The sequence below is a fragment of the Lepisma saccharinum genome, chromosome 29 (genome assembly GCF_977018435.1).
Source record: "Lepisma saccharinum chromosome 29, izLepSacc3.1, whole genome shotgun sequence".
Lineage (NCBI taxonomy): Eukaryota > Metazoa > Arthropoda > Insecta > Zygentoma > Lepismatidae > Lepisma > Lepisma saccharinum.
In genome coordinates, this window is record NC_139257.1 from 34,666,380 (window position 1) to 34,691,224 (window position 24,845).

At 37.0% G+C, this 24,845-nt stretch overlaps 2 protein-coding genes across 2 annotated transcripts in view; one reads left to right on the forward strand and one right to left on the reverse strand.

The window, feature by feature from the left end:
* Window positions 1-1,025, reverse strand: part of LOC145981541 (solute carrier family 35 member E2A-like) — a 50,256-nt gene extending 49,231 nt beyond the window's left edge. The window contains exon 1 of the mRNA XM_083114851.1: window positions 953-1,025. The gene's annotated coding sequence lies outside the window, so the exon portion shown is untranslated. The remainder of the gene's footprint in view (window positions 1-952) is intronic.
* On the forward strand, window positions 665-23,712 carry mRpS22 (mitochondrial ribosomal protein S22). Its single transcript, XM_083114691.1, has 7 exons — window positions 665-675; window positions 4,473-4,656; window positions 9,370-9,534; window positions 12,339-12,482; window positions 16,785-17,014; window positions 20,788-20,887; window positions 23,506-23,712. Exons 1-7 carry the CDS (start codon window positions 665-667, stop codon window positions 23,629-23,631), a joined length of 960 nt encoding a protein of 319 aa, XP_082970817.1. The 3' UTR covers window positions 23,632-23,712.
* The last annotated feature ends 1,133 nt before the right edge of the window (window positions 23,713-24,845 follow it).

Consider the following 24,845-nt stretch of genomic DNA (forward strand, 5'->3'; position numbering starts at 1 on the left):
AGTGACCGCCAAATATGAACTACAGATACGTCATCAGGACACCGAAATTAGTAAGTAGGCGAAATTTTATAGAAATTGGAGAGTGGTCCGGTATTGTAAACTCATGCCGAAATTACTTACCGAACTGACTTTCCGTACACTTTTGAAAGATCGTGGAAGTATTTTTTCCCATCGCTTAATTTATATCGCCGGTAAATCACATATTTTTGAAGATTAATATCTCTCCGATGCACGAAAGCTATTGCCTGTGCCCTTCTACTACGTAACCAAATGCTGCATGCGTTCCATGATGTAACCCCCGGTCAGTGTTTCCAGCCACGCCGTTTTTGTGCAAGAACATAACAATTTTAAGTATGTTTGCCTAAACTAACTGAACCTAACCTAACCTTGCCATGCATGGTTCGTGGGGCTATCCGTGCATGGTTCGTGGGGTTTTCGAACCCGGAAAAAATACAAAATTAGTAACATGAAAGTAGGTATTTTTCGGTTAAGGAGGTTGGAAACACAGCACACCCAGTGATCATGGACAACGCGAGTGAAGATTTGCCCGCCATATTGTGTGTAACGCAACCGGTAAATGAAAGAACAATAAGTACTCGATATGTTGAAAATTGAAGTTATTGTCGCGAGAAAAACGAAATCCCACATTCCAGAATCCTTAGCAATGTATAACACGTAAGTACCAATATGAAAAATAAGAAAATAAAGGAATTTCAGACGTTTGCCGGATACTAATGTTTTACCAGTTCATAAGCCATCTATCTACATGCCAACGCATCAATCAAAAAATGATAAAACCGATAGCCAACTATTAACTTCATCACTTATATCTGTAATGGATGTTAGAACTATCAGTGCTTAAAGATCTTCTTTGTCCTTAAATTGGGCAGAAACAGGAACTTCTATACGTAAAAACATATCACTAAAACAATATAATACAATTCGAACATACCCACGAACACAAGAAATTTTTGTTACGTTGTCAGATCCAGATCCAGATGCTCGCTGGGCAAGAAGAAACAAAACCACCTGTGTTTACTAAAAGCTTATAGTCTGTGCGCGATGAAATGTTTTACTTCTTGATTGATCAGCAGGAAAAACAATATTCATTCATAAATTAACTCACGCTCAATTTGAAGAAGCTAATGATGATAAGAAGAATTTTATTACACTTTTGAAAAGTCTTTAAACAAAGTAAGAAAAGAATGTTAGGTCCAGACTTCAGAGATTTAATCAGTTTCAAGGGATAGAATATTTCATAGTTCACAGAATATCGCATCGAAAAATTTGCATTGAAGCGTTAAGTTTATGTTAATGTCTAATTTATCTGCTGTTTAGTGGGTTTAGTGTGTATGCATTTGAAATATGGGTTCACCGCCAAGAATAATGAATTTCTGCGTGGATTGTGTTAAAGTGTTGCGGTATTATGTGCGTCCAGGACAGGCCTACGTGATCAGACGCTACAATTCGAACGTATCACCAGGCAAGTGTCGTACATTTAGATCATAAGAAGTATCGAGCCTCCTCATGCTTATTATATTGTAAACAATTCCATTATTCCTCTAATAGAAGGAAACGACAAACCACCCAGTTGAATTACAGTCGTACCCACTCGCCGGTTGTAACAATACTATGAGCCCCGTCTAGGGTAAAAAAAATGAAGAAATGGTAAAAATTTACTATCCTTCGGACACCTCTAATTTTTTCGTTTCGTCAATTTTTGACATTCGTACTTACGTATCTGCTTCGCGGAACATTCCTGAAGGTGTATCAACGTTGTTTTGATGAAATTAATTGCAATTTTTCACATTACCAGTACGTCTTCCAATTTCTAGATCCTGATACTAACACGACACCAAATTTTAACTATGTTTCCTAACCTAACAGAACTAACCTATCCACGCGCCAATGGTTCGTGGGGCTAGCGCCAATGGTTTCCTTTCTTCACGACCCCGTGTTCAATTAGAAAATCCACTGGATCCTCCACACTCGGTACAAACTTCACCACGCATCCAGGACACATCATCCTTCTAACTCTCGTTGCAAACGCAGACAGTTCGAAACACTGGATACCCAATGAACATGAACAAAACACAATCACGACGCGTCATGATACAGTCAGGACGCATGATGGTGTACGAAGGTGTACGCGCCAAATGCTATTCTCCGTCGGAGAATTAATTTTCAACGAACAACATGGATTCTAGCTAAAAAACATTCCCACATCACACAAAACACCTTCCCGATGTTCGACAATGCTACAGGAACCTATTACGGCAAGTAGTTTCTTCTGCAAAAATAAATAAATGTGTCCGAAGGATAGTAAACAAGTACCGAAGAAATCAGTCCGGAGAATATCAGATTAGTACCATTGTGTTTAACCAGTATGCAGGAAAAGCGATGTTGAAGTTCAGAAGATTCACCAAATTCCTGTCTACTGCTTTCAACATTCATTTAATTAGTTAACATGTACTACGTGATCATACACCGCTCCAGAACATAGTACATAGTCTAGTTGGTTACAAAGTACAACATAGTTTTTTTGCACCAGCTTGATGCTGGGATGCACCTGCACCACACCATGTGTCAAAAAGTGTCAGGATGGTCCAAAGAAACTGTTCAACCAAGTAGACAGTATGTGCAATAATAGCAGTGTTCAAGTCCAAAAGATTCTACAAATGCCTGTCTGCTGCTTTCCTAGTTCATTTGATTGTTTAACACGTACCACACTGTACACCACTCCAGAACATAGTGCAGACACTAAATACAGCTCTGCGACATGAAATCAAGGAAGTAGATGACTCGGTGCTGCACTTTATAACCAATTAGATACATGAGTGCAAAGCGAGTCAAACAGTGCACCAAACTAGTTGGCATTATTGTATTTCATCATAGGTGTTGTTACCTTTGAGTTATTGATGGTGGCAGGTGCACCTGATGTATAATTCACCAAAATGTACAGTACAATTTTGCAGATAATTAGGGAGGAGTCCCCACATTATTAACGTCCGTGCCTTCCATAATATATCTCTTATCCATACATTAGGCAATATTTTGTAGGTGCTGACATGTAAAATACAAAAGTTTATGAATGGTACATCATCATAATAATGAGTCTCCGGTATCAGTTTGTTATATCGGAGACACTTTGAAATCTGATATTTTGTGTTTTGTATGGTTCGTACTTACCAATTGTGTATTGCGGAACATATTTGAAGGTGCCATTAAGGTTTTCACACGATTAGAAACATTTTTACACTAAAATAAGCCATTTCTCGAAGAGTTACAGAAAGCACGTCATGGTGCAAGCCCCAAAAACCATTCACGCATAGCCCCAAAAAACATTCCTGGATAGGCCCACGGACCATTCACAGAAGGTTAGGTTAGGCAAACATAGTTAAAAACGGCATGTTTACGTTATCGCTTAAATTGAAGCAACGGGAATTGATTTCTGGCTGAAGTAGATTGAAAGATGAAAGAAAATACCTCGAAGAACTTCGACAATGCTACAGAAACTGATTTCCGTAAGTAGTTTCTCCTGTAAATTTGAAGAAAAGTGTCTCCAATATAACGAACTGTTGCCGAGTCTCCTACATTCTTGCAGTGTTATATATTTTGAGAGGTTAGAATTGTTAGGTTTGATTACTTTAGTTTGTCCAGTTTCCTTTCTCCTCAGTACACTTACATAATGATTTCCATGCAAAGCGAGATTAAGACTTTAGAAGCAGTGACAGTCATGTGTGCAGGATACTTTTCACAACATAACTACTCACAAAATAATAATTTCTGCAGTTTTATAGTATGGGTACTAGTTTACTATCCTTCGGACAGATTTCTTCATTTCTACACAAGAAACTACTTACCGTAATAAGTTCCTGTAGTATTGTCTAACATCTGGAAGGTGTTTTGTGTGATGTGGGAATGTTTCATAGCGGAAATTCAACAATTGACGCATAGCCCCACGAACCATTTCCGGTAAGGTTAGGTTAGGTAGGGTCACAATAGGTTACAATAGTTAAAAATTGGTTTCGAAAAAAATATGCGTAGCCCCACACACCATTCTTGTGTAGCCGCACACACCATTCTCGCATAGCCCCACAAACCATTGACACATACCCCCACAAACCATTTGCGGAAACGTACGTTCTTCAGTTACAAAAACACTTTTTTTAAAAAAAAAATTATCAAAAAAACTTGAATACACGTTAAAAAAATGATCTGCGAAGCAGATAGGTATGTACAAATGTCAAAAATTGGTGAAACTCAGAAGTTATAGGTGTCCGAAGGATAGTAAACATTTACCACTTTTAACAATTTTTTACACAATTTCAACTTGGGAAAATACCTTTAAAAAATCATGGTATTTTTATAGTAAATTGAGAGAACCCTGGTGATGTTTAAGCACTACTATAATGAATTTTCAACCACTTCTAAACTACATAAAAATTATGACTATTAACGTGAATAATTAGAAATTTTCATTCCATTTCAGAAAGTGATAGAGACCCTGCCCCTTTGTTTTTCAACCAAGAAGTTCAAGATCTGCTGAAGAAGGTAACAAAGGTTGACTTGAAGAAAGTGTTCAGTGCAAGGAAAGAAGGAGAAAAAATGAAGGCTCCTAAATACAAGTTCATGACAGATGAAGAACTGGAACAGGTATTATAATAAAAAATTAATGCCTATATGCAGAGGTAGACAAATATAGAATGCCTAGTCACCATGCTGCCTTTCAAATTCAGTAAAATTAAGAAGAAAAATAACGAGTACAGTATGCGTTTTTGTAATGTTTGTGTTTTACGTATCACATCTATCATTAAATCAGTATAATAAACATCCCATTATAATTTTTTACACTGACAAATTTTAAAATACACAGCAATACGGTAGAATTGGCCATATATTAAAATTTAATGGATAGTTAATCACACTGTTTCTAGTAGAGTCTTTTTTTAGGAGGAATGCTTACGAGGTTAGGTTAGGCCTGTTATTAGCATAAATACAATGAAAAATTACTATTTAGGCTGTATTTATGCTAATGGAACCTAACCTAACCTCGTAAGCATTCCTCGTCACGTAGACAAATGAGTTAGTCCGTATAATACTAAAGTACCCAATAATTAACACTTACAGTGCTAAGTACGTATATATACGGAGTTCCAGAACTTCTCTAGTGTGCGAATCACGTATATATGCATAGTTGAATTCAAAATTTATTTCAACGGTCATTTGCCATACGATTACGTAGTTAGCAATCCTGAGTAATGTTTGGACATCATACTGCCACTAGATGTTGGGCAAATGCTCATAATGGTTCTGTTCGCGTCGTTGTCTGATAGTGATATGCTAGTTGTTTATGGCCACAATGGCGGATGAAGCTCTGTCAGAGGATGTTATTCGCCTCGCATTAGGTGAGCAAATGAGCGATAGTGATGGCGATACTTTTGATGAAGATTGGCTGGATGATAATGATGAATATCTAGATTATCTTGAAACAGAAATATCGGATGTTACAGGTGAGTAATTTCGAAAAACTTATGATCACATTAGTGTTTGTGTTCCTTGCATTACGATTAACTGTTTTTGATCTGTGAACAAAATAATGAGTAAGTTGTGTTCTCCTTGTATGGATTGAGTGTGTCCAAGGTAGCCATGTGGTTATAATGTAACATATCATATATCAAAATAAAGAGGAAGAATCATACTTTTCAACAGTGTATGATACATATATTTTACATTTTTAGTTTTTGAGATATGATTTTTTAAAAAAGTAGTGAAAATGGTCAGCCTTCTTGGGACTGAAAGTGACTTAGTGGTCGGCACTGTAAGTGTTAATTATCGGATTTGCCAGCGTATAAAATGCACCCTCCTTTTCTGAAGACTGTTTTAAGGATAAAACTTTATCACTGAATTTATAGTTAATTTACAGTATTTCTAATATAAAGTAATATGTTGGTCTACTTTCAACAAAAACCTACCTAATTTAACTAGGAAAGAATACATTTTATTTTCGTCACACACCACAAGGAATCAAGAATCAAGTAGTCTAACTCAGAACAGAGAAAATTTTCAGAAACATCTGAGGAATGTTGAAGTTTAAAAAATAAGAGCATTGCATTATTATTTGTGAATTTCTAGTCAACAGGAATGGGATGGACTATTGATAAATACTATTTTTTTTTGACATTCATGAAGTCTTGAAAACATTCAAAAGCAAAATTTATTGTATAAAAAATATACACTAAAAGCGTAACATATCTAACAGGGTCTACTGAAGAAAATCCTGTTGGAAGGTGGAAACATTACGTTTTCATTGTGTATATTTTTTAAACAATAAATTTTGCTTTGGTCATCAATTGAATGTTTTATTAACATGGAAACAAGACTTAACAGTGTTATCATGAAGTCTGTATGTTTGTAAATTTATTTCTGTGCATCTGAAGAACTTTAGCAAAATATTATTCAGTGCTACTTTTATATATTCATTACTAGAGGCACATATTTTTGGTAAATAAAAAGGCAAAATTTCGGTACAAAAACTGGGTCAATTTCGGGTTCAAAAGCGGTAAATAAAATAAAATATCGGTGTTATAGCGGTGAAAAAATGGATGAAAAGTGGTATATAAAAAGACATATTGGTTTTAAAATTGTGAAAATAATCCTAAATTTGATTTAAAAACTACACTTATTCCACAGAATTAACATTTCACTTCTAATAGCACATTTATGTAGTTATCAGAGTATTAAGTTTATTTCTGTGTAAAGGAGTCCATTTTTGCTTCTCCAATATTAACAGCAGAATTAATCAATTTTCCGGGAATTGCATAACTCTCAGGATAATTCAGACCTCGGAAGGTGTCGCATCGGTGAATAAACCCTGAATTTCGTGTTTGAGAGTTAATTTCGCTTTTTGCAGTTCATTTCGCATTATTTCGTGACAAAATATGGCCACAAAATGCACCTCACACCTTTCAAAAACATGAAAAATTAACACTACAATGTGTTTTTTCAAATTTCGTTTTTTCGTCAAAAACGAAATATGCATGCCCCTATTCATTACATATTTTTTTGCACAATCATTAATATTAGTTCTTGGTCTAACAGTTGCATTTTCGGGTTGACAATTAATGGTCATAAATAGAGCCCGGATTTATAAGCACAATCAAACAGTAAAATAAGTAAGTTAATAAGCACAAAAAATGAAAAAAATAAGCATAAACAAATACAGGAAAATATGAAAAAATATTTGAGATCTCTTATCTTATTCAAAGCTGTTACAGTATGTAAGGAAGGTCATCCTGAGATTTTCTTGTGTGAAGCTCCTGCGTCTGTCAGTGAAGAATGATTTGTACAGTGAAAATGTTCTTCCCACATAGCATGACATCACAGGTGCATGTGAAAAACAACACAGTTTTTCTTCGGTGAATTCCTCTTCAATGTCTGTTCCTTCACCAGAAATATTTTTATAAATTTGACACAGTGTTTTGTAACCAGGATTTTTCAGTAATACCTGACTGATCTTGTCGGACACAATTTTACCAACACCTTGAGTTTCTGAAGTTTCATCACTATAAGAGAAAGCGAATGTTGCAATGTATTATTTCGAGCTTTCAACTGTGTTATAATATCAGGTAATTTGGAAAAATGATTATGGATGTACTGTATCTTTTCTTGGATGCCGTTTCTCCCGTGCGGCTATTAGAAGCATTGATCTCGTCATCCCGATGCAGTCGTGTGATTGAAATAGGATTGAAATATGACAGATTTGCGTAAAATATGCTATTTTTAACCAAAATCATAAAATAAGCAAGCATAACCGTTTCCTGCAGAAATAAGCATTTATAAGCACTTTCAACTTTAGTTAAATAGCTCATCAAGGTATGTAATACGAAGTATAACCTTTCTTCTTACCATTAGAAGTCTGGAAAAGAATATGCATTTCGCTTATAAATCCGGGCTCTAGTCATAAACTTTGACATTGTTGTATTTGAATTTACATTTAAATTACTGAAAACTAAAATCTCATTTTAATATTTTTCATTTCTTTTATGGATGAAAGTCATGTTAGCTTTGCTAATGTCGTCTTTAATATTTCCATCATGTCCATTGATCACCTGTTCCTTACCTTAAGAGTGGTCATAAATCCAGCTTCAACATTTGTCCTTTTTTCTGTCTTCTCTCTCTGTTGCATTTAAGTTCATGTTTCTATCCTTTTTTGGACCACACACCAAACAACAACAATTGAATTCCAGATTTTCTTGGTGGTTCAGAACCATTTGCAGTTTGTTCTTCAAGGATGATCAGGGATTATGACATTGGAAGGGTTAAAAATAGAAATCAGGATCTAGAAAATCAATCGGACTGTCAGCATGACCCTTATTTCTTTCTCTTAAATTTGTTAAGGTCTTAATCCATGGTCATTCATAGAGAAGGAACTGAAAATAGTTTCAAAACGTTGTATGGAAAATCTGAAATTCAACGACTTGTAGGTTCATTATTTCCAGGTTTTTTAGATGTGTTTTAGTTTGTTATGGAGTCATTCTAATTATTGTATTGTTCAAATGCATGTTTATAGTTTTTAGTGTCAAATATTAAATACGGTAACATTATAGTATAGAGGTGACGGATTTCTTCAAATTTACAGGAGAAAGTGCTTACGGAAATCATTTTCTGTAGCGTTGTGGAAGTTCGTGAATGTAGTTTTGATCCATTTTAATGCGAATACATGTTGTTTTCTGCAAAAATCTCTGCCCGACACGCTGTTTCTGCTGCCGTCATTTGCTTTCTGCACGAGAACACAATAGATGGCATAATCCCATAGTCAGTGTTTCAAACTTGCCGTGTTTTCACTAGAACATGACGTGTCGAGTATTTTTAATATTTTTTTAACTATGCTTGCCTAACCTAACCTTACGGAAAATGGTTTTTGGGGTTAACGTGAATGGTTTGTGGGGCTAACGTGAATGGTTTTGGACTAACGTCAATGGTTTGCGAGGTATTAGCATAATTTCAAATCCGGGCAGGAAAGTAGGTATTTTCCGGTGAACAAGGTTGCAACACTGCATAAATCGACAAAACATTCGCACAACGTGCCCTGAACTAGTACGCTATCGCCCGCCATAATGTGTTACAAAATCGAAATAACAAGTAACAGAAAGTACTCGTAAATGTAAGAAATAGACATTATCTTGGTTAGAGATGCATTATTTCACCTTAGGAAATATTCCGCATTCCAAAATAGTACGTTAGCAATGTAAAAAAGTGTGAAATATATGATTTATAGGTGTCACCCCCATACTATAATAGTACCAAATGCTTACAGTTTTGTTAAATCAACAAATCATATATCTTTAATGAACAATTTCTTCTTAGGCTATGGAAGAAGCGAGGCAAAAGGCCATGGTTAAACTTCAGATTCCACCATTTTTGAAGGAGAGGAAGCCGATAGATCATGTTTTGTCACATGACCCTGCGTTAAAAGGATTCCAAGTCAGCAAATTTGTTTTCACTGACATATCATATGGTGCGACAAAGAGGGTATGCTTCTATTGGATATAATGCTTGCTAGTACAGTACTAAGGTTCCCTGATGGCATAGTGGTAGTCAAGGGGTCCCAGGTTCGATACCCGGTGGAGAAACATGGTTGTTCAGATCCCACTTTAAACTGCAGGTTCATTCCCAGTGCATAAACTGGACTTAAAAAAACTGTAACACTTTACTACAGGGGTGACGGATTTCTTAATTTTTACAGGAGAAAGTACTTACGCAAATCATTTTCTGTAGCATTGTGGAAGTTCGTGAATGTAGTTATGATCCATTTTAATGCGAATGCATGTTGTTTTCTGCGAAAATCTCTGTCCGACACGCTGTTTCTGCGGCCGCCATTTGCTTTCTGCACAAGAGCACAATGTTCCGTGTGTTTGTCTGTATTTTTAATAACACATGACATGTCTAGTATTTTTAATTTTTTTTTTAAACTATGCTTGCCTAACCCAACCTTACGGAAAATGGTTTGTGGGGCTAACTTCAATGGTTTGCGAGGTATTAGCATAATTTCAAATCTGGGCACAAAAGTAGGTATTTTCCGGTGAACAAGGTTGCAACACTGCATAAATTGACAAAATACTATCACAACCAGTACGCTATCGCCATAATGTGTGTTACAGAATCGAAATAATGAGTAACAGTAAGTACTCGTAAATGTAAGAAATAGACATTATTTTCGTTAGAAATTCATTATTTCACCTAAAGAAATGTTCCGCATTCCAGAATAGTACATTAGCAATGTAAAAAAGTGTGAAATAAATGATTTATAGGTGTCACCCCTATAGTAAAGTAGTACCAAAGAAACTAACAAACAAGAGAGTAGTGCCAGCCCATGGAGCAGAATAGTCGGCATAAAATGCTTAAAAATTATTGTTCCAAAATGTAAGTGGTAAGGTAAAAGTCACACCCTGTGCATGTGCACACATGGCATGAAGGCATATGAGGTGGTGCCATAGTTGGGATGATGTGATCAGCATCATGCTCGACCACCTTGTCCCTGACTTTTGCACACCAAGAAAAGTTCAGTTAGTTTCCTTAATTGCAGGGAGATGGCATTAGGGTGCACATGTCTAAGGGTTTCATACAGCTAGGGCCATATATTTATGGTGAATTAAAGATATAGGTACAAAAAAATTGGCCCATTTTGGGATAGAAAGGTGTATATATAATGGCATTTCAATGCTATAATGTTGAATATAATCCTAAATTTGATTTAAAAACTAATACTTATCTCATAAAATAAAAATTAATTTTATTATAGCACTTTTATGTATTTATCAGAGTATTAAGTTTATTTGTGTGTAAGGAAGTCCATTTATTCTTCTCAAACATTTACAGCACAATTAATCAATTGTCTATGAATAATAAGAATAATTCAGATCTCAGAAAGTCTCGCATCATTAAATAAACTCTATATTTTGCATTTATTTCACATTTTGCAGTTCATTTTGCATAATTTCATGACAAAATGTAGTAGGCAAATGCATCTCACACCTTTAAAGAATATGAAAAAATGAACATTACAGCATGTTATTTCACATTTTGGGACCCGGTGAAGGCACACAGTGGTTCGGATCCCACTTTAAACTGTAGTTCCAGTCCCGATTAGCCTTACAGTGCACAAAATGGACTTATAACACCAACAACTGTCACATTTTAGGTTTCCATCAAGAGTGAACACAATATACATGCCTCTATCTATACCTAGGTAGTAGTAGTATTATCCAAGTTATGTAAATTACTGTATATGGATGCCAGAGGCTGGCTGTGTAGCTCAGTGTTCATTGGCACAAAATGCAAAGGACCAGGTGTGATCTTTGTATGAGCCACAATTTTCACATAATTTTTAATAAGTTATTCCATCATATGTATAAGTGTATACATTGTGTAGCTGCCAAAAATGGCAACGTAACACATGGATTGAGATAGGTGCCAAAATAAAAGTTAGTCTCATTTTGTAACCCACAAGAGCTCTTTTCAAACACTTTTGTCTGCTAGGATTAAACCTAGTATTATAACACTGTGCAAGAGAAATTCAGTCCTTAGGAAAATTTATGGTAATATGCACTGCAAGATCATGTTATGATTTGTGTACAGATGGAATTACAAAATTTTCTCATACTCTGCATGAAAGTGTGCTGTGTGGTTTTAATGCAAACAGCTGGAAAATGGAAATATATATATATATGTAAAAGTTTGAATGTTTGTAAATGTTCTTTCCAAGGTTGCTCTTTGCCCAGTAGCCAGGGAAATGAACGGTTTGTTTTCCCTCAACGACTTCTGTTTGAAAGGTAACAATAGGGCATTCGTCATGGTGGTTGGGGGCAGGCCAGTTTGTCGGAGGTATAAATATCGGTTTCTGACTCGTTACAGTCTCTCAGACACAGGGCCAGATGGATTGAGACAGTTATGCACACAGACACAGAGCTGCATGGATATATAAAGAGTGAGCACGATACGTAGGGACCTCTTCGGGAGCGGGTTAGCACTATGATAAATAGTGCACTCGTAGCTTGTCTCACATGTACAGCACTTATTGAGAGGACTGCATAGAGACTCTTACGTGATATACTGTGTGAGCGAGTTAGCACTATAGTAAATAGTGCACTCGTAGAGCGAAGTCCGGAAAAGTGCATTCCTCTGTAATGGGGCAAAGGGCAACCTGGAGCAGTTGATAATGAATTTCCACCGTAAAGATGTATATACGGGGAAGGGGAAAATAAATAAAACAGATCTCCGTGAGACATTATTCTTCGTGACAAGTGTTAATGAGAATCTGCATTGTAATATTTCAGAATCGACTCATTGTTGTGCGTGAAACAAATGGAACGCTCCGTGAGGCATCATGGGAAGAAAGGGATAGGTTGAATCAAGTGTACTTTCCTCTCGCAGGCCGTAAAATAATAATGCCTAAAATGTTCGAGGACGAACATTTCAAGGTAAGCATGCACAGGTTATGATAATTGTACACCTCTATTACATTTATAAGTAGTAAGGATGTAATGCGTAGTGAACATGTTCCCCATCGCATGGGGTGTAAATGGTCCCAGGTTTGGATTACAGTGGGTGCTCCAAAATGTTGGCATTGACCCAACATTGTGAGTATGATTCCACAATGCGTCCCGTCATACAACTACTGTCCCATAAGATGGGCAGTAAGCATGGACTGACCTTCATTGTACTTTCATGTTGTGCACTGCTTCTCTTGTGCATGTGTGTGGTAACAACGTCTTTCAAATTCCAACTAGTAGCTGACGTGTTTATATTGTTTTCGTCGCTGCTGAGTTTTATGACATACTTTTGTAAGTATTCGTACCAAAAAAGGACAGAGTCGGACTGACAATATGTGTTCTAAGTTCTTGTTTTCGTAGTTTGTGATGTCCAAAGAAAATTCACCAGCAAAAATAATCAATAAAATTCTTGTTATATTAGAAAAAAATGTACTATGACGTGTTGGTCATAGGCCCTCAAACGTTAGTATAATCGCTCACCCTTGAATGTGCACGGGATAGTAATTGCCTCACTTAACGGACTTGTAGCAGTGAGTGGTGATTTTATGCACACTCTGTTTTGTCATGAGTAATCAAAGATCAAAGTATTTTTTGAAAGGCTTGATCCAGTATAACAATGAGAGTTATTTTCAAAATTTAACACACGCTCGTTAATTGTTGCGGTTCAAAAGTTGCATTTGAAATTTCTAAAAAATAGGACTACAAAACCTCATTGATTGTACGGATAACGAATCATGCTTCTTTTTCTTCTTTTTTGTGCAGTCGCCCACGGAGCTCAGGCGTAAAAGTAAAATATGAGTGCGGCGTATGTTTATCAAAAAATAATTCCTTGGTTCCCGCTTTTCTTTTCATGGTTCTGACTATTAATTCTCATCATTGTTGTACTTAGCTTGACGGCATATTGTTAACACACATTTGAAAAGCAGTGTATAATGAATTCATCCAATTTTGATAAAAAAAAGTGCTACATGTGTAAGTGCAGCATGTCGGGAGATAAAACGCTCTGCACATGGAACACAATGGTTGTCACGTGAGACAAGAAAAAGACTGCACAAATTTGCAAGTTTAGCAAGGTTGCAGTGCGTTTCAGGTGGAAATAGTCTGTCGGCCTGATCCTGGTTAACGCCTGTTTAACTGGAACATGGCTTACTTCACAATTAGTGAGTATCCAGCTATGTAGAAGAAAAGGTTGGTCGCGACGTCACGGAATTAACAGGTAGCACAGCACAAGGTAGGATGGACATTTGCTTGTGTCGAAACAAACTACATGGAATAGTTTACAGGGTAAATGTCTGTTATATCGGAGACACATTTCTTCATTTTTACAGAAGAAACTACTTACGGAAATGAGTTTCTGTAGTATTTTGAAAGTTCATGGAGGTATTTTCTCACTGTAGAATGCTGCACAACAAGAAATAAGCACTTTTGATATAATAAACTTGCATTTTGTGCAAAGCGACAACATTATGCCATTGTTTCCATTATGTACCTGCAGATGGCGCAAGTGTCGAAAGTCACGCGGTCTCGCCAGTGTTTCCAAACGTGCCTTTTTTACCAGAATTTTTTTTTATTATTTTTTTAATTGCTTACCTAACCCAACCTAACCTAACCTTGCCGGAATTGGTTTTTGGGGCTATCGTGAATGGTTTGTGGGGCTATCCGTCAATGGTTTTTGGGGCTATCTGTCAATGGTTTGTGATGACATAATGAACACGAAAGTAGGTATTTTTCGGTTAAGAAGGTTGAAACACTGCATACCCACTTTAAATCAACAAAACACAAGCACAACGCGCGATGATCCACAGCTGTGCGTGCGATATTGTATGTTCCGCAACGGAAGAAAGGACCCAAAAGAATTACTCGTAATGTGAAAAAAATCAAAGTTATTTTCGTGTAAAAAGCATAATGGCACCTTCAACTATGTTCCGCAATACACAATTGGTAAGTACGAACCATTTAAAACTGAAAATATCCGATAGAAATGTGTCTCTGATATAACAGACATTTACCGTTTACAGTGACAGTGTGGAAAGTACATCACTCGGGCTATGTTCAATAGTTGCCCGGAAATGTAACTATCTCACGTCTTATTTTCGCAGTGCTGGAAATAATATGACGCAAGTAATAACATACACCTAGAGTACTCATGCTTATCACGGTTACGTGATCCTCTTTGAGTACATTTCATTCGGCTTGGCGATCACGTAAGAAAGTTTTCGATGTGCCATTCTTATCCTAATGACAGTTGAAATTGAAGTCTGATTTACAACTTATTTTGAGGTATGGAGGTGTCCCAACATTAACGTAAAGGAAACGAATTGTTGAAAGATTATTTCTAGCATGGCCAGAAGAGGCAAATGCTGTATGTACGAGTATAGTAATCGTGGAACATTCACGTATATTGTATAGAATGAAAAAGGCTGTATGAATATAGACTTTTGTCATCTGTGATTCACATAAAGTCTGTTTGGGTTTTGTATACACTAGAGCAAAAACCATGTTGGTTAGAGTGATGAAAATTCGAGAATTAAGGCCATTGCTACTGGTCCATCAGGGTTGAAACTTGTGAGATTTATCTTGTTTATACCTGTAATAAACACCATAAATATTCAAATTCTATATTCTTCATATTGGCACCTAATTTGAATATAAAGTTGCCCTATGTTGACATGCATAATCTTTTTTTTCTATCTTCCAGCATTTGTTTAGCTATGTGTGTGCTTGGAAGTGATGTATCCTTGGGCAATGCATGTGGGAAAGGATCTTGAGAAATGCTTAGTCAGTATCAGGAAGGGTATTGAATGCCTCTTCCCACCTCATGTCTAAAATATATTTTTTTTTAGTACAAATAACAGCTCAAATAATTTCTTATTATAGGATATGTGATTGCCAATGTAAATTCCTGTCCTCATATATTACAGTGATAGAGGGTGGGCAGAAAGTTTGCGGCACATGTATTTACTTAGTTTGTGATTCCACAGGCTTCTTCCATGTGTAACTGGAGTTCTCGGTTGTAATCATTGATGTCCTTATGTAAAATCCAGTACAGGATGTTTGTGAAATAGATGGTCTATATTCCTTTTTTTTCAATTTTGAAATACAGTAAATTTGGTTATTTCCTTTGCATTAACCATCAAAATTTTGTAAGTCATCTGCACTGTGAAACTCCAAACGGCGCATCTCTCGCTAATGGATGGTGGTCTTGTGAAAACCGGTTTGACATAGTTAGGTTTGGGTTTTGGGCACCTTGCCTAACATGGCAGACCATCGTGATAGTACATACGTTTGCTTCATTTACAGAGGTTTTCCCTTTATGGACTGTAGGGTCCTTTTTGTCCCAGGCTGTCTCAAGAACTAAGGGACGTTCCGTGGGATTAGGCTTTGTGGAATCTATATATCAGTCTAAACCTACACAGGTCATAGAAACTGAAATTATTGGCCTCCAGTCCTTATGGCCCTCAAAGGGTTAAATTCATAAACATAACAACAAAGAACAGATTGCAGTATTTTGCACTAAACTGCTAATTGTTTATATAAGGGTTGCCCAAATGAAAGTGAGACTTGGTTTTTTCTGTAATGATGTATTGGTTGGAATATATGAACATACAGGAAGTAAAGGTAATCCATGGTAACATATCCTCATAGTCACCTTGTCTGTTCAAGCAAGTGTCCCATCGCTTCACCCTGAGTGAAGAATATCTGTGGTTGACTGCGTACCAATCTTCATTGGCGTCATGGACCTCAGCATCGTTGGCAAATTGGCGGCCGTTCAGATGTGGTAATTGCAGAGTGAGAGATCGGGGCTGTAGGGAGGATGGTCGAGGACTCCCCAGCGGAGCAGATCACGGCACACCTTCTGCCTTCAAAAATTGAATAACTGCTCGCTGGGCCCGTTTGGATGCATCCATGTTGTGAACGTGCTTCTGCACATGTAAAGAACACACTTGCACCGTTACACCATACCAGGTATTAAACGATGTATGCGTTCTTACATAAAATGCCACCTACCAGAGTAAACACAAAGCTCTGCGTAGTTAAGCTACGACACTACGACAAAAGTCTTAGTTTCATGTGGGTAACCCTTATAGATATATTGGATCAGTAAAATTAGTTGTCCATCACTAATTTAAATAATGAATAGATGGGTGAAGAAGAATAAAATATATTTTCTGTGTCATGTTACGTAGTTATGCACAGTATTAATAGTGTTTATTTTACTCTTTCTTACAGAAAGTTCTTGATAGAGGAGAGTATGAATTTATTTTGGACAGGGCATGCTTACAGTTTGAGCCTGACGATCCAATATTTATAAAAGTGTACTCAAAAACCTATGATGCTATTGATGAAAAAAAGAAATATGACATTTTGCAAAATACAAGGCATTATGGACACATGGTTTTCTATTTGGTCTGGAACAAACGGGTCGATGATCTGCTCTTGCTTTTGATAACAGATGAAAGGTACAAATTAAATTTCCTATTGTTGAAAGGTTGATATTGTTTGCTCCTGTGCAAAAATAAATGTACTGCTACAGACACTAGCAAATTTGGATTGTGTGTATAGTGATGAATTACAGAAGAATGGATATTTTTGTGTTTTGGGTCTGACCAGGTCTAAGTGACTTATAGACCATCTACACTATTTAAAACTAGGGCTGTGCCGATACCATTGTATAGCCAATAATACCGGCCAAAATTTTTCTGCCATTTTGTTCAAGGGGTCTCCAAAAATGCCACATGGCACTGTTGCAGTGTCTCATTAACCTGGAAATATCCTGGAAATTATGCAAAATTAGAAATTTACCTTCATTTTGCATCAATAGTACAAGCGTTGATCAAATGAAAAGGTACGAAACGTCGTAACAACGGAATCGTTTATATAATACCGATTCCGCGATGGGAGAACGTAGCGTGATATGTAGGGGTGCGATTGGAGTCGCCACACGGCATCGGAGCATGCAGGGGAACGCACATGCGCAGGAGAGAGCAGAGGCTCCGATACAGAGCGCCGTCCAAGTGACGCGGCAGTGCGTGTTCGGACAGGATGGCGTTAACATTGGCAAATTCGACTGTTGACCAGCGAGGCGTTTTCCGTTTTCTGACAGTGGAAGGTGTTAAACCGGCCGATATTCATCACCGGATGGTGAACGTTTACGGGGAAGACTGTGTGTCTGGCAAATCAGTGAGGAAATGGAGTGCCCGTTTTCATTCTGCTCCATGATAACGCACGTCCACACGTCTCCAGGGTCACACACGCGGAACTGGACCGGTTCAAGTGGGAGCAGCTAGACCATCCGCCCTACAGTCCGGACTTATCCCCTGTGACTTCCATGTGTTTGGTCCCCTGAAAAAGCATCTCAAAGGAAAGCGCTTCACCTCGTACGATGAACTCAAGGATGCTGTGAAGGACTCGGTTGCATCACGGCCAAAGGAATTCTGGGAAAAAGGAATCATTCGGCTCGTTCATCAATGGGATCAATGTGCTCATGCCTATGGAGGATACTTTGAATAAAGTATTCATTTACACCGACAGTGTCGTTTTGTACCTTTTCATTTGATCAACCCTTGTATGTGAAAAAGAACTGTTTTGTGATTCCATAACAGGTATTTTTATATCCTGAAGTAATTTTTATACATGGTGTACACAAAGTGTCTGACACATTTTAATTATTAATAAATCTGAAACTAATGAAGATACAAATTAACAGGTGGCAATTAGACAAATAAACTCAAAAAGTTTTCTGTCCTGTGTCAGTACACTTCTATGTGTGCTCCTTTTGTTGCCTGGAGAATGTCAAGACGATAATCGATTTTTTTCATGTTCGAGTCAGTATGTCGACATCCTAAGTCGCTATCGCATTATTTATTCTGGCTTTATTTTCATCACTTTTGTAAGGTTTGTCAACATTGGTCATCGTGTTTTGAACGAAGTCTTGCCCTGAAGATGAATTTGGAATTTTGGTCTGATTCCTTGGCCCACGAGATCACCCGACAAAACCCCCATTGAACTTTTCTTTGTTTGTCGATATGTGGCATAAATGATGTGAGGTACCGAGGTATAAATGATGAACAAGAACTGAATGCCAGAACAAACAACGTGATAGTGACTTTGGATGTCGACATACTGACCCAAACATGTGAAAAAATTGATTATCGTCTTGACATTCTCCGTCCGACAAAAGGAGCACACTTAGAACTGTACTGATACAGGACATAAAACTTTTTCAGTTTATCTATCTTTCATTGCCACCAGTTAATTTGTATGTTCATTAGTTTCTGATTTATTAATAATTAAAATTTGTCAGATACTTTGTGTACACCCTGTATTTTAAAGGAAAAAAAACTGGTAAATTGATGCTTAAAATTGAAGTAGAATACTCACCTACTAATATTAATCAAAATTTTGAAAACTTTTAATTGTTACAATTTTCAAGCTTCAGTATTGATAGGAATCTGTGTCTACGAGGGCAAATCGAAAAGTCTTTGTGCCTAAATTTTTTGTAGCGTGTTATTGCAAAAGTGAGATATACGAGCAATGCAATAGGCTTTTCTTGGAATGGCCCTATTGTAACTTCCGATTTCTTCCACGGCACGGCGCCGTGTACAGTGGTGGTGCAAGGAGTTTGAAAATGGACGGGAAAATGTGGAGGACAATGAGCGATCGGGCCGACCTCCGAGCAGCACAGAATGGGAGAAATGACTGGACAACATTACCAGATCGCTCACTGTCCTCCACATTTTCCCGTCCATTTTCAAACTCCTTGCACCACCACTGCACACTTTGCACTGATAACACTTGTCCCTATACACTGGCTCCATTTCCCTGTGGATATCTGTGGCTGTTTGTCCTTTGCACCATAAAAAACGAATAGCACATATGGCGTGGACTTCCTGAGCACTCCAGCCATCTTTGCCAACTGATAACAGCACCGTTATCAGAAAAGCCTACTGCATCGCTCGTATATCTCCCTTTTGTAATAACACTTATAACAAGCTAGAAAGAGATTAGGTGCAAAGACTTTTCGATTTGCCCTCGTATATGGGTTCAAAGTGATATCAGCTCAGCCTTACCCATAATAATACTAATATTATTGTGAACACTAATAATCTATAAATTGATTGATTTGGTTTATTTTACTTCGTTTTTCTGTCACTTTTGGCTAATTGGCAGCATGCTGTGATAATCACTCAGCCAAGGAGGCAGGCACTAACAATTTATAAAGTTGTTCAGTTGATTATATTAGACACACTGATAAGCCGGTGTGTGACAGAATGGTTATCACTAGGGCGTGGAAGTTGAAGACGAGGCCCAACATAATATATGTTCATTTTGGGTCATTGCAGGCCAGAAAAAGGTGGGTTTTATTTGTTATTTTTTGCCTTTTTCAGCTCTTTGGTCCTTTTATAAGACCTTAATGGCTTTTTTTTTTTTTTTTTTTTTTTTTTTTTGCAACTTCACCTTCTTTCAACAAGGTTTTTACTGCCCATTCTCAATTTGAATCATCATCAGTTCATCACCTCTTAAACATCCTTTCTGTATTAAAGAAATAAAAAAAGAGAAATGCATATATTTGAACCATCCCTGAAAAGAGAGAAAAACATTTCTGGATGACTGAAGCAGGTACGGTACAAGATCCTTTAACCGTAACTTGTCTGGAAGGTTGCCCTGAAAGTGGCAATTTTCTCTTGTTTTGAAGCTTTCAGCAGGGTGTATACGACCAGACAGCATGCGCCTGCAAAGACCTCAAGTCAGATAAGGAGGTGCCATGCAGAGGGAGCGGTGGGAAAGTTAAAATTGAAGTTATTAATTAATTTGGATCACATTTATACGGCCTTTTTTCCATTTTTAGGTCCTTTTTTAATATGTTTTAGATATCTAGTTATCACTGTGCTACAATGCCAGGGGTCCCAGGTTTGAATCCCAGTCTGGGCATGTGGTTGTATTGCTTCATCAATTTTATTTTATCATCACTCTACCTCATCTTCGCATTAAGCCGAAAGTGGCAGAAAGGTGAAGTAAAATAAACCAAATCAATTTCTGATATCAATATATAGGTTTTGGCTCAACCATATTTCTAGCCTCTGTTTCATTAGTTTGTGATTCGTCTTGAGAATCAGATCAAATTATAAACACAAAACATCATTGAACATGAACATATCTTATTGTCCTGCCTGTATTTTTATTATAACTGATATTGCAAATCACATTTATAAAAACTATTTCAATTTAACAGGGTTGGTGATGCAGCTGATGTAGTAAGAATATACCACATTCTGCACCCTTCAGCAAAATCAAGCACTGCAAAGAACGCTGACGATGCTAACATTGTACAGGTAAAAAACTGGGTTAAGGGCTAAAAGGCTGTAGAAACATATAATGTTTTCATGTACATGAGCTTTCGATTAGAAACTAATTTTACCGTACGACATGTCAGTTTTGCAAATTTTAGTTAGATTTCATGTCAAATGTATTATATTTTTCAATGCTAATTCCATGGTGCCTAGAACTGACTTGATGTAAATTAACTTGACTGCTAAAATTCCATTTGGAATGTAAAGGGAATGGTTAAGGCGAGGAGGGACAATTGCGCACTAGTTGTGCAATTATTTCAATATCGTCGGATTGGGCACTGCTATTTAAAAAGGGCTTAGTATGCAAGAGAGTATGAATTTCTCTCCATGTTGCAAGTGGAAACTGTTTTTCAAGTTGATTAGTATGCTAGACACGAAGTTTGAAAAATATGATTAATAAGTATTTACAGAATTCCATGTATTCCTTATGGGAAATCAACTTCAAGTTACGGCTAATCAAATGGGAGTTTTGACTTTTCCTAATACTATGACATAGTTCGTGTCCTTTTTCCGTCCACGTACTTTTCTACGTCATTGCTTGTTTGATATTCCCAAGAGAACGAATAAAATAATGGTCCCATAAACCTCCTTGCCTCATACGGCCATCCTGGCAGTGTTGCCAAACCTGATGTGCATAAAAGAGCTACATTTCGCCATTAATAGAGCTCAAGATTACTTTCAAGGAGCTAGATTAACGAAGGCTGCATAAAGTGCTTCCTAGTGTAATTTTAGGGGAAATTGTCCCTCCTCGCCTTAAACGGTGACGTCACTAGCAGCCGATGTCTTGGATGTATGTTCCCAAACAAAACTTTCAACCTGCTTGCTCCTATCCGTTTACATTGAAAATGTTGTTGCAGTGACAGCAGTTAGCAAGCAAAATAGTGAGGTGTATCGCTCATCAGTGTAAAGATTAGGTTCTGATGAATATATAGATATTTTACTAATTACTTACAGATGAAGAGTTAATTAAGAAATAACATAGGAAGAAAATCAGGTATTTTTTGAGGGGACTTATGAAAAATGGAAGTTTTCGGAACAACAGTTTTAGCCCAGTTAAAAAAATGAAGATATCTTGCATGGTGAAAACTGATCATAGAAGGTTATCCTTTGTTACTGTGACAGCAGTTAGGAAACAAAATACTGATGTCTATCGTATATATTGGTGTAAAGACTACAGCGATGTTCCTGTAGTAAATTGATCATGTGTTTCTTGAAAAACTACTATGTTATTTCTTCACGAACTCCTTATCCATGAAGAATGAGTAAAATATCCAGTTATTCTCCAGAATATAGTATTTACATTGATGTACAATACACATCATCTTTCAATTTCCTAACTGCTGTCACTGTAATAAAAGTTACACCTTTGTGATTAGTTTGCAATGCCGAAGCATAAGAGGATTTGCAACGTGAAAATTTGTTTGGAAACTCATGTCCTAGACACTGGCTCTGATAATATCACATTTAGTTAGTTCATTGTATAAAAAAAGCACATATTAATGTCAGGTAAGTAGAAGTTCCACTTAGCCAACCAAAATTTCAATGTCGACCCAGTATCGTGAGGACAATTGGGAAGTTACTTGAAACAGAAGACTTACAAGATAGAGAACAGTGGTATTAAGACTTAATGTGCAGGCCCTGGTCTTCAGTGTGTTCTTGCACCAGAGATTTGAGTTTAGTAATACCAGATAAGTTACGATAATTTTAAGCCATTCCATGAAAGGTGTATGGGAGGCAATTGATTTGCTAAATTAAGATTTTATTGACAAAATTAAAGATTATTACGGATGAACTTATGTGATTTTACATGGAAAGCTTGATAATCATGCATTGCGATTACTAGAGACATGCATAACACATTGTAATGTTAATTTTTCATGTTTCTGAAAGGTGTGATGTGCATTTTCCTACCCTGTTTTGTCACGAAATAATGAGAAATGAACTGCAAAATACGAAATAGACTCTTGAACACGAAATTTAGAGTTTTTTACCGAAGCGACACTTTCTGAAGTCAGAATTATCATGCGAGTTATGCAATTCACGGAACTTAATTAATTCTGCAGTAAATATGCGAGAAGCAACAATGGACCCCTTTATACAGGAAGAAACTAAATATTCTGGCAATGATATAAATGTGTTATTAGAAGGGATATGTTTATTTTGTGTAGTAAGTGCAGTTTTTAAATCACATTTAGGATTATATTCACATTTTAAAACCAAAATGTGATTTTATATAGTGCTTTTTCACCCCTATAACAGCGAAATATTATTTTATTTACCAAAAATATGTGCCTCGAGCGATTACAAATCCATTTGCGCTGTTTAATTTTAAAAGTTTGAATCAAGTTCACATTATGCTCAGATATACTAATTGGTACTGGACCTACAGTTTAAATAAAGTGGAATCCAAACCACTATGTGCCTCCACCAGTCATCAAACCCAGGATCTCTTAAAACAAGGTAGCAGGGTGGCATGCTACCAGTCAATCAACTATTGCCATCTTTAATAATATGTGTATGCAAGTGCGTGTTTCTCTACCAATTGCAAGCTGTGTTTCCAAAATAATTTAAAATGTTATAAACTTGTACACTTTTTTCAGGCATTTATAAAAGAGGACTCTGTAAAGAAAAACCCTCTTCAGCTGGCACTGAATGCATACCTGGAAATTGAAAAACAGAGACGAGAGTTCACAGAAGACATTCAAAAAGCACATGGACATGCGTAAAGCAATAGCGATTTTTAGTTTCAAGTTGAATGAATGGAAACAATGTAGAGAGTATGATTGTTGTAAATAAATACATTTTTTCACCTACATGTTGTCTTATCAAATTTTCTGTATATGCAGATTTTCATTTTTTGTAAAGTGGATAACCTTCACGTTGACATACAGCCTTTGTTAGTAAAAATGATAAGAGGTTTTCTTGGGATATCAGCCAGGTGATTTCTGGGTATTCTTCCAAGCTTTTGAGAGCTAACGTCACTCTTATCTCCATTGTGTTGAATGTGCTGCACAGAAAACATCTAACTTCCAAAACATTCTTACCAAAGAACAATAAAAGTTCACATTTGTGTTGTCATTTTTTTAAAATTACAAATGGTAGGATAACATTTACAAAAAAATTATAAAAATGACACTGGTATTGTAGTACAGCATACTGATAGAAAATGTACATTGATCTTTGGCATTTTACAATAAACAGATGGTATCAAAGGATATACTTGGAACACGTGTTACAAACAGAAATAATAAGTGATGCACAAATATAGTAAAAAGATACAGGGGATGGACAAAAATATGGAAACACCTGCAGAAATTCACATTACCTTTATTAATATCGAGTAGGACCACCTTTGGCACACAGAACGGCCTGCAGTGGACGTGGAATGGACAAATACGTACAGGTCGCGTATAGTTGTCAAAGGGATGATGTACCATTCCTCCTCCAAATCAACTGCAAGTTGTTGTAGAGACGATGGTGGTGGGTAGCGGGCTCGCACCTTTGTCTCCAAAACCGACCACAGGGGCTCAATAATATTGAGGTCTGGCGATTGTGGAGGCCATGGCAGATGTGACACTTCATCTTCGTGCTCATCAAACCAGTCCTGGACGATGTGAGCTGTATGAATAGGAGTGTCTGTCATCTTGAAACACTGCATCACCATCTGGGAACAAAGTTTGCACCATGGGATGCAGCTGGTCACTCAAAATGGTTACGTAGTCCCTGGTAGTGACATGTCCATGCAGGGTGATGATGGGTCCGGCAGAATACCAGGAGATGGCTGCCCAAATCATCACTGAACCACCGCCATGCTTCACTCTCTGTAACAGACAATCTGTATCGTACGCTTGTGCTGGCGTTCTCCACACGTACACTCGGCCAGCAGTTGGAAACAATGTAAAGGATGACTCATCCGACCAGATTACAGTCTTCCACTGCT

Coding starts and splice junctions, on each gene's coding strand:
- mRpS22 (XM_083114691.1), top strand. Junction 4,657..9,369: donor CAGATGAAGAACTGGAACAG/GTATTATAATAA, acceptor ATTTCTTCTTAG/GCTATGGAAGAAGCGAGGCA. Junction 12,483..16,784: donor TCGAGGACGAACATTTCAAG/GTAAGCATGCAC, acceptor TCTTTCTTACAG/AAAGTTCTTGATAGAGGAGA.